The sequence below is a fragment of the Thunnus thynnus genome, chromosome 8 (assembly GCF_963924715.1).
Source record: "Thunnus thynnus chromosome 8, fThuThy2.1, whole genome shotgun sequence".
Taxonomy (NCBI): Eukaryota; Metazoa; Chordata; class Actinopteri; order Scombriformes; family Scombridae; genus Thunnus; species Thunnus thynnus.
Window position 1 is genome coordinate 6636230 of NC_089524.1, and position 11024 is coordinate 6647253.

The window sequence follows — 11024 nt, forward strand, 5'->3', positions numbered from 1 at the left end:
CTTTCGTTGAGGTGTTATGGGGCGTCCCAGTCTGATCCTGGCATTAGCCACTTATAGCATAACATACCCGAATCTTTGACCAAGCTGTTAATAGTTTGGTTGCATTGTGGGTAATGTAGTTGGAATAAAAAAAGAGGACATCTCTGGTTCTGCTGCAGCGATTCTGAACCATCGTGAGTCCGACAGCGTTGTAGGAGCAACTGAATGGAAACCAAAACTCAGTGGAAAAGATGCAATTCCTGATTTAACAGCATTAGTGTGAATCTGACCCCAAACAACGGAGAGAGATCAATCAAACTTGTAAAACTTCGGTACAGTTTGGCCAGTTTAAGTGCATTGAATACATTTTGTCAGGATGGATATTTGAGTGTGTGTGTGTGTGTGTGTGTGTGTGTGTGTGTGTGTGTGTGACTGTTTAACTCGATTCTCTCTCAGATGTATTGACAGCAGCGCGTGGAGACGGAGAGCTCGACATGTTTCTCAGAAAAAAGGCAGGAGACAGGGAGCCATCACTCTTCTCTTCTCACCACGTTTTTTCCTCCTCCTCCTCCTCCTCCTCCTCACCCACGTCGCTCCTCTCCTGTGCTGAAGACATAAGTGCCTTAGACAGATGTCTGCTGCCTCTTGTCTAAAACCCTCAACGTGAGCTGCTGAGCTCGGCAAACTCTAATTAAGATCAATATTTCAATTTTTTAGTAAAAGCGCACGAGACGGAGAGAAGACAGAGGGAGAGAAATCATCTGTCCACGGAGACTTGGAGAGACAAAAAGAAAGGTCAACTGTGATTCTTCATACCGTGTGTGTGTGTTTGCGTGAGTGTGTGTGTTGGACAGACGTGGTAAAAACAGGTTAGTGTGTGAGTGTGTATGAGCGCATAGATGTGTCAAATATTCTCTTTTCATTCATTAAGCTCTCTCTTTAAGCTTCACTTCCTCTAAAGGAAAAATCTGTTTTTCATTGTGTTAGCTATTATTCCTCCTCCTCATATAGTAGATAGATGGATGATCTGACTGACTTACCAGCTTTAAAGGGGACATAACATGCTTTTTTAAATTTTCTGTCATTTATGTACTGTTTTGATGTCGAATGTCTATGTTAAAGATGATGAAAGGCTCAAAACTTGAAGTGAATGTATGTAAAAATGCTGCCTGAAAGTCAAAAGTCAGGGCTTCAAACTGCCGTGAACGCTTTGTTTGCAAAGTTACCTCTACGTCCTTCCATGATGATGTCATTCCCAAAAAAAACAAACGTTCGTCCGCTCTGTAGCCTTTGTTGCCAACATGTACAGATGTATTTTAGAAGTTTCCATTCAAGTAAAGAACAAGAAAAAGAAGTGAAATCCTGCTACTATAGTTTGTTTACGTAGCCTCCAGAACCGCTGGAAACTTCCTGAAGCTGACCAATCACCAGGAGGGAGGCCTTAAAAAGACAGGCACTGTTTCAGACCGAGGCTGAACTGAGGGGCTACATAAAGAGCCAGTATAAGATAAATAAGGAGTTTTGAAGATATTCCAGTAGAGCCTCAGAATAGAAATATGTACCTGAAAACATGCAGAATACGTCCCTTTAAAGGAACAGTGTGACATTTTGGGAAATGTGCTTATTCTCTTTCTTGCAGAGAGTAAAGACGAGAAGATGGATACCGCTTCCATGTCTGTATGGTAAACATGAAGCTACAGCCAGCTGCTGGTTAGCTTAGCTCAGCATAAAGACAGAAAACTGGCTCCGTCCAAAAGGTAACAGCGCCTAGAGAGAAATGATTATAAAAACAAAACAGCTGTGAGAGAAAAAGTAGATGAAGCTCACCTCAACGATGAAGTTCTCTCTCCTCCAACTCTCTAGCGTTTACAGTCCGTGTTGTGCTCATCTTTTCATCCACCATCTCATCCAAAGCTCTTATTTTCTGCCGTTTCTTTACCCCTTCTACACTGATTGTGTTACAAATCAGAGAGGCTTTTTGATGAATGTCTGTCTCTGTTTTAGCTCATAAATATTCACGTTCTCGCGGGATTTCGGCGCTCGTCCGGTGATGTGATTGAAATGATTGTCTACCTATTGTCCGGTGTGTTGTCTCTGTATTTACTGTCGTTCAGTATGTGTTCTTCCGTTTGTGGAAACAGTCATCATGTGTGGTTTGTCCAGGTTCACAGAGAGTCTTCAGGTCTTTCTCCAGCTTTCACCATCTTCCCAAATCTCAGCGATCACTTTGGTGAGTACGATATGATAGAAATGAACACTCGAGTCGTAATAAAGAAGAAATGTATCCTGTAACTTTTTCTCCTTTCAGCTTCAGATCCTGTATTGTCATATTTTCTGCTTCTTTAAGACCACGAACCTGTCATCACACAGGTGAACAAACATGATTTCTATACAAGCGAGGCCTCCTACATGTGGTGAAACTCCTGATTTTCAAACTTAAGCCTCCCTGTTAACTTCGCCCGTGCACATGCGTGCGTGTCACATCCCTGTACAATTAAAGCTGATTCCTCTGGAGCAGCATTAGTGACTTAACGGCAGTGACAAAAAAAAAAAAACCCCTCCAGGCCTCAGATAACCCTGAGCCACCTCCTGGAGCCGGTCTCTTTGGTCCGGATGCGTGGCTACCTTGGCTCAAAGCTCGCCTCGTGGCCGGCTCAAAGCCCGCCGTCTATCCTCCACCTTGCTGATGTCCGTTTTGCTTAAATCGGTAGAACTGCACTTACAGCGAAGTCCCAATATGCAAAGGCACAATGAAAACCCTGACTTCAAAAATTTATGTCTCAAGCCCTCGGCCGCAGACACTCCCCTTCCCCTGACAATGAATAGACCACAGCAGATCTTCTTAAATGTGCCGTTTCAATGCAGACTGCTTAGCTTGGCGTTTGAAGGCCAGCTCCTGCTTATTTGATAAAAAAAAAAAACCCTCTCCTAAAGACTTAGCACACCTAAACTTAAAATACCTTGATATGATTTCCGTCCCTTCTTCTCATACTCTTCTTTTCATCCTCGCCAGCAGATTTGAGGAGGGGGGAGGATGAGTATTTCATGGGCAGTTCGGACTGGAAGTTAAGCTCAGCAGCTGTGCAAGGTTTTCCTGTTCACATCTGACCAAGTCAAACTAACTTCCACCTGTTTTTTCCCCCCGCAGATCGGCACTTTATGCGGCAGATATATCACTCAGATATCGGTGTGTGTGTGGTTGGGACTCCGGGGGGCGGACGCTGCAGAAAAGGGTCAGGTGCAGCGGTGTCCCGGTGTCTCCCATGGTACTTATCACCGGTATCGACATCCTCCTCAACCTTCCGCCCCCCCACCCTCCAGAAAAAAAGACATATGTGTCCAGGATGGAGGCGCGCGCGCGCGGCGGGGCTTAATTATACGTCGATCCGCGCAGATGAGTCGGGATGCAATTTGTGGTTAATTGCGAATGAAAAACCCTGTAGACCACCGCCAAGACTATCCAATCATACTTAACCCCGCGTGCAGCCACAGCGCGGCCTCCTCCTCCTCCTCCTCCTCCTCCTCCTCACTGCCTCGCGGAAATGCGGATTGATTTTTGGCAGAGGGGCGCGCGGCCTTAAATCGATCAGTGATTGATAGATTTGGTGGTTTGTGGTGTCAGAGGCATCCTCGCGGCTTCCTCAGAGAGTCAAATGAGTAAAGAAAGGAGACAGAAGAAGCGCTTTTTAATAAAGCTAATAAGCAGGATGTGTTTTATTTTTCTTCCATATTTTTTTTTAATCATTTTTCCTTTTATTAGTTAATCCATCCAGGACAGTAAATATAAATAAAACACTAGAAGAGAGAAATATATGTCTACACAAAACACAAAAATAACAATAACAGTAACATAAAATAGCTCAATACAAGAATATAAATAAAACCTTAGCATAAATTATAAATATAATAAAATATGAACATAGGATAACATACTATATACATTAGACAAGTGTGCAAAGTTGTTGAAGTTTTAAAAATGCAATGAGGTAGAGGAGGAGTATTAAGTTATAGAAGAAGCTAAACAGAGTTTGGTGAGAGTTCTGAGATGTTGTAGAGAGATACTACTTCAGGCGGGAAGCTGAACCAATCTGTTAGTCCACTAGGTGGTGGAGAAGGTGGTCAGGATTATCCATAATGGATACCAGTTTGTCCAGTGTCCTCGTCTCCACCACAGCTTCAGAGGTGTCTGGTTTGCAGCCAGTTACAGATCCGGCCTTCTTAACTCCCAGCAGACTACAGTACAGTGAACTGGTCACAACAGACTGGTAGAAGATTTCCAACATCTTGCTGCACATGTCCTCAGGAAATACAGTCTGCTCATCTCCTTCTTATATGTAGCCTCCATCTTGGTCTTCCAGTTCAGTCTGTTGTGGATGTGGACGTCCAGGTATTTGTAGTCCAACACGCCAACATCCTCTCCCAGAATACACAGAGGCTGTGTAGCCGTCCTCTTCATCGATCATCATCATCTCCCTGGTCTCAACCACGTTCAGAAGCAGATGATTTCTTCCAGACGACTTTACAAAATCATCCCCCAGTGCTCTGTTCTCCTCTCGCCCATCACTTATACACCCAACCCACATAAGATTATAAATAACATTTAAGCTGTAACAACCAGATCAATTCAATCTGACACAATGTTTGCTCAGATGTCTTTCTTTCTATTTTTGATAATATTTGCTTTACATCACAGCTGCAACTATTCTTTTATTTATCCTTTATTATCTGTATTATGACTGTATGTCTTTATTTTTTTCCCCCTAGTGTCATTCTGTTAATCACATTGATAGTTATCTAGAATCAGGGTTCTTGGCTAATAAACTTGATTCTGATTTAATTGTAACCTCAGTTTTTGAGAAGTCAAAGGTGGAAATTTGAATAAATTGATTGGTCATAAAAATCCAGGTAATATCAGTGAAATCCATCTTAGATTTATGGATAAATCACTGAAAATGTTTCCTTATAGAAGCAAAATATTGCATGAGCTCATACATTCATTTTAGAAGAAACATGAGTTCCTAACATGTATGAAAACTGTGGTGATTAAAAAGTTTTAACTGCTTTTTTTAAATATGAGATGTGCTCCATATAGTAAGATCACTACAAAAAGAGACCAATTAGAGTCTAAAATAGACTCATTTTAAGTCCTCGTAAAATTCTATGGATACCAGGATATCCATAAAAACATGAATTAACGACTTGGAAGTCTGTGAAATGTGAATACAGGCGGACAGCCTCGTTACATAACTGACACGCGGTTTTGAAACGGTGTAAAAGTGTTGTGCTGTTCCGGGTAAACATTTTTTCTCTGAGAAAGTCGCGGGGCTCTCGTCTTACTGCTCGCTCCTGCCGTGCAGTAGCATCTGCTCGGTCACTAGAGGGGGGATCTGCTGCACCTGTTCTCCCTGTGCGCCTCCGCTCCCCTTCGGCTATGTTCGGCTCTTTTCGGGCCGGTTTCCCCTGTCAGAGCTCAGGCTTCTGCTATAGGACAATGCAAATGCACCGCTGTGATCTCCTCCCATTGGCCCGTCACACCTCTGTGTGGGAGGGCCACGCTGTCTTTATAAGTGCAGATTGCCTTCCAGCGCCTCAGTGACACTGCGTGGTTGCACCGTGAAGCTCTTAAAGACACAAACTGAGGGCTGATATAGAGAAAACCAACTGGAATTTATCACCTCTTGCATAATAACACACACACACACACACGTAAGGTCAACAGCGCACCGCCGGGTGAGAGGTGACAGGACCGTGGGGACCGAAGCTGTAAGTAGACACTGCTTGAATTAAATATCCGGACTGACCACAACAACAGAGGACCAGAGTCTCCCGTCCTGGCCGAGTAGGAGACGGAGCTGCAACTTCAGATTCATACGAACTTTGAAAACTTGTGCACGTGCCATTCCGTTTTTTGTTTTTTTGGATTCCTGGGACTTTTCTTTATTTTTCTTCTTCTTCTTCTTGGCACACCTTTACGCACGCCCGCGCAGCGCCTTGTGACTGTCACTATCCGTCTGATTTTGATTGTGTGAGAAACTTTTAATCCGAGCCATGCTGCAGTGACGTGGGACTTCATGATCAAGTTGCCAACAGCGGGAGGCGAAGAAGGATGCTTGGAAAATATTTATAACACACCCGAGCGGAGGAGACGAAATCTTTTCGTGTTACTTGATCGAGCAGAACCGAGGACACTAAATCACAAGGAGGCAAGTGGGCTGCAGAGGTGAAGCGAGGACAAGACAGGTTGGTGTCTCCAAATTCACCGGGCTCGAGTTTCAGCCGCCCCGGGGGCTCCTGGTAGGCTATTAAAGCGTGCATTTGACCTGGGATAAGTTGTCAACAAGAGCAGCGAGCGGAGGCAAACTGGCAGGTGTACAAGTTCATTTACATGCATACGTATATTCACGCCACTATATATAGAAGTTGACTTAGGGACGAACAGCCTTAATAAGTTTCTCCACCCACCCGCCGGCCCTGCAGCAGCTCCACGCACCAGGCGTGTGCGTGTGTCTATATATACACCATACAGGCTTTTATTCCTCTCCGCAATCTGTATCCGAGAGGGCTGCCGGCCGTCGGTTTGGCTGTGAGGGCAGGAGTCGTCGCATGGACTGACATGGCCACCGACCTCGCCATGAGCGCAGAGCTGCCCAACAGCCCTCTGGCCATCGAGTACGTTAACGACTTTGACCTGATGAAGTTTGAGGTGAAGAAGGAGCCGCCGGAGGCCGATCGCTACTGTCACCGCCTCCCGTCGGGCTCCCTCTCCTCCACCCCGATCAGCACACCCTGCTCCTCCGTGCCTTCCTCGCCGAGCTTCTGCGCCCCGAGCCCTGGCGCGCAGCCCAACCAGAGCCTCGCCAACGGCGTCAACAGCAGCGGCAGCAGCAACAACAGCAGCGGCAACAACAATCACAGCAACGCAGGCAAGCCTCAGCTGGAGGACCTCTACTGGATCCCCAGCTACCAGCACCACATCAACCCCGAGGCGCTCAACCTGACCCCGGAGGACGCGGTGGAGGCCCTCATCGGTAACGCGCACCACCATCACCACCAAGCCTACGAGGGTTTCCGCGGGCAGCAGTACGTCGGAGAGGACCTGTCCACGGCCTCGGCGGCCCACCATCACCAGGCCCATCACCACCACCACCATCATCACCACCACGGCCACCACGCCCGCCTGGAGGACCGCTTCTCGGACGAGCAGCTGGTCAGCATGACGGTGCGGGAGCTCAACCGGCAGCTGCGGGGCTTCAGCAAGGAGGAGGTGATCCGCCTGAAGCAGAAGAGGCGCACCCTGAAGAACCGGGGCTACGCGCAGTCCTGCCGCTTCAAACGCGTCCAACAGAGGCACATGCTGGAGACCGAGAAGTGCACCCTGCAGAACCAGGTGGAGCAGCTGAAGCAGGACGTGGCGCGCCTCGCCAAGGAGAGGGATCTTTACAAGGAGAAGTACGAGAAGCTGGCCAGCCGGACCTACAATGCCGGTGGACCCGCGAACACGAGAGATCCGTCCGGGAAACAGGCCAACACCGAGTTCTTCATGTGAGAGACTGAACGATAGACTCTGAAGTACCCCCCCTCCCCTCCCTCCTCCCACCCCGTCCACCTAAACATCCTTGTAACATTAATTTATATTTTTCAGCGTTTGTATTTTGTTTACAGTTATTCCCTACGACAGAAAAAGACTTTGAGAAACATCTAAACAAATGAGCGTTAGATGCGCACAGAAATAATCCTCGTGCGCATTTTGAGTCTTAAAAGATGTTTCGGCTAAACTTCTGTTCGTCCACAACAACAACAACCTGTCATGTTGTGATGTGGGCACATGGGATCACTTTAGCCTGCAGACTTTTCTCTGGTGCAACAGAAGCTGGTCAGAAGTCTTACTGAACCAATCTGACCTTTAACATGACTGTCTTAATTCAGAGAGAGATGATTTTGTCTTAAACTGGGAGTGGGGGTTGGGAGGGGGTGATTTTTTTTAATAAAGGAAAATCTGATTGGACTGAAATAGAAGCAGAAAAAGCAATACACCGCCTCTCCTTTGGCTCCAGGAAAGCTCAACGGACTTTTATTTGTGTGTGAAAGAGAGACGGTCAAGTGATTTTCAATATTGCAAGTCTATAGTTTCCCCATCCCTATTTGCAACCCTGCATGCAGGACATGTATGGTAACCTCCAGTCATCTCCCTGAATCCTTCCACATGTATGGAAAGCATGGCCCATGGTTCTCTCCTCCTCTAACGCTTCTCCTCCTCCTCCTCCTCCTCCTCCTTCCTCTGCCATCAGTAAAGGCCTGGGTATGCAAAAAGCCACAAAAATGTCCCCCTCCTCCTCCTCCTCCTCCCTACCACCTTCTTCATAAACCCCCCCGGAGAGGTGCAAGGACTGCAGACAAAAATGCAAAAAAACAATCTGCTACTTAGAAAAAAAAATGGATGCGTCTTTAACTGCTATTTTCAATCAATTTTTCTATTGTTTTAAAAAAAGAAAAGGGAAAAAAACGACAAAAAAGAGATTATCTGAGCCAGATTTTAGACTGTATTTATTTCCACCTGTACATAATGTGTAGAGAAAAAAACAGTTACCTGTGTTATTTTAACCTTTTTCTCTCTTTTTAAAGGAAAAAAAAATTGCTTTTGTTGCTTGGATTATTCGAAAAATGTCTTAATACGAAAAATGTTTGTATGTTACAGCATGCAAATCGTCTAATGGTATCCTCCTCCTACTGAACATGTGTAATGTCAAAGGCAAGCCTATACTGCACTAAGAAGAGATCAAACTAGACAAAACGTTTTGTTTTCTACCTTCATAGGACCTTTGATCTGTTCCTCTCTATAAAAAAAACATTTAAAAAAAACCCGGATGTAAATTTGATGAGGTTTATTAGACGGACAAGGACTGCATTCGCTGCTAAAACTCTATGCACCAACCTGATGATTAAAAAGACTTAATGATTAGGCTATTTCTGTTTTTTACTTTCAATATTTGTAAACGAAATTTTTTTTTTTCTAGGGGGCCTGCGGGTTTCCTCTCGCAGCCCGGTGTCTTAATAAGATCTTGTGTCTGATGGGAGGATGCTTGATTGTTTTTTTTGTTTTTTTTCCTTGGTGGTAGAGCTCACTGTTCTTGGAGTAACTCGATGCATTATTCTGTCCACAAGAAATCCCTGGTTCGTGTGTTTTTTCTGCTGCCTAGATATATGTGCAATATTGTGCAGAAGTGTCCGATGTTCAGCCTACCTGTTGGTGGTGGTTGGTGGATGGTGGGAACGTGCAGGAAGAGATGATTCAATTTTAGATCGTAATGACACCGAATAACAGCAAGAAAAAGCAAAAAGGATAAATGTGAAATTAAAAGTTCCTGTTTTAATGCGAAGCAAAAAGGGGTTTTTTTTTGCGAGACATCTGCAAATTAATCTTTTTAAAAATCGAGGCGCCTCTCTGTAACTTTATTCGTTTAAATCTGATTTTTTTTCTTCTTTTATTTGATGCAACTTGAAATTTTAATAATTCCTTCTAAATCCGAAATCTTGATTTGACCCTCAACAAATGAGATTAAAAAAACAAACAAACAAACCCGAAAGCAAACTTCTGCACAGTGCTGTTAATGTATATCTGTACATATAATTTCTATATTTATTCAATGAACGTGTCCTAACGTGTCAACAAGTGAAAAACCTACAAAGTGGAACGTTGTTGAGAATCTTGTTTTCATAATGTTTAATAAAAAGTTCTGTCCCAAAACATCTGTCAGACTGCTGCCGTCATTGTTACAGACAGAAAATATAAATCCTTTTTTTTCCCGCCTAATTATAACTGATTGAAGTCTGGAGTTAATGTGAGAGCATCATTCATCTGATAGACTGACTCTGGCTCTTATTTTAAAGCCAGCTGTGTTTCGTCATAGAGACTAAATTAAACAATAATTCAAATTAAACCCTAAATATGATCATCTATAAAAAATAACTTGACAGCAGGATAAATAATTATGCTCATATTCGTGATGTGTAAAAGATGAAAAGACTTATTTGCAGCCAACAAACATTTATTATAATGAATAAAAATACAAATTTTATAGTGTTAAAATATATGAAAACATGAAATAAATTTGATTGGATGCTGATAATGAGGGAAAACCTGTAAAACAATTTTTTGTCGAGAAAAGGAAAAAAAATGTGATAATGTAATAATAAAGAATTTTATTATTATTGTTCTTAAAATTGCAAAAAATATATTATGTAACCGTCCATCAGCTGGGTCTTAATTAGTGTGTCTAAATATATTTTTGGTTTTATTCTCTGGTATCAGAGAGAAGTCTCGCTGCTGTGAGAGCAGATGATGATGATGATGAAGGGAAACTGCAGTGTGTTTGTTTGGATGTTTGTGCCGCGCAGCTTGTGTCTGATGGAGCCGGTGTGGAGTGCAGGATGTTGGGGCAAGAGGCTGCTCTGATCTCCGGGGACATCAGCCCAGATTTCTAGATTTGTTTGTGTGTGAGAGAGAGAGAAAGAGAGAGAGAGAGTATGTGTGTGTGTGAGAGAGAGAGAGAGAACCAGCGCAGGCGAACACAGCCACCCTCCTCAGCTCCGCTGCCCCGGCTCTGGCCGCCTGTCAGCGGGCCTCTGCGCGCCTCGTCAGCCGGTGATGGATGGCTGAAGCCGGCCTCTTCCTGACAGCACCGAACAACGAGGTAGATGAGAAAAACTCTCTTTCTCTCTCACTTTATGTCAAGGGTGTGTTTCCACAGAGCGGCTATGCACGAGAGAGTAGATGTCCACCGTGCGTGTGAGAATGTGTGTGTGTGCGCGCGCACTCTTGCACGCGCCCTAAACTGCATTAAGTGGTCTCTGCTCCTCTCAGGTGGAAGCAGCGCGGGTTGAGACAGATGCCACCCCGCGTTGGCGCTGATGTGACACCGCCGTCAGGCACGGTGGGTGGCGGCTCACTTCCAACACATATCATGCTCACTGTGAATGAGTGTGTGAGTGTGTGTGTGTGTGTGTGTGTGTGTGTGTGTGTGTTTGTTTGGGGGTCAGACGTTGAA

At 44.6% G+C, this 11024-nt stretch overlaps 1 protein-coding gene across 1 annotated transcript; it reads left to right on the forward strand.

Annotated features, from left to right (window-relative positions):
• Window positions 1-3663: 3663 nt before the first annotated feature.
• mafaa (MAF bZIP transcription factor Aa) lies at window positions 3664-9726 on the forward strand. The gene has a single exon (XM_067596259.1). It carries the CDS (start codon window positions 6593-6595, stop codon window positions 7523-7525), a length of 933 nt encoding a protein of 310 aa, XP_067452360.1. The 5' UTR covers window positions 3664-6592; the 3' UTR covers window positions 7526-9726.
• Window positions 9727-11024: the final 1298 nt, after the last annotated feature.

Coding starts and splice junctions, on each gene's coding strand:
- mafaa (XM_067596259.1), top strand. CDS start 6,593: ATGGCCACCGACCTCGCCATGAGCGCAGAGCTGCCCAACAGCCCTCTG.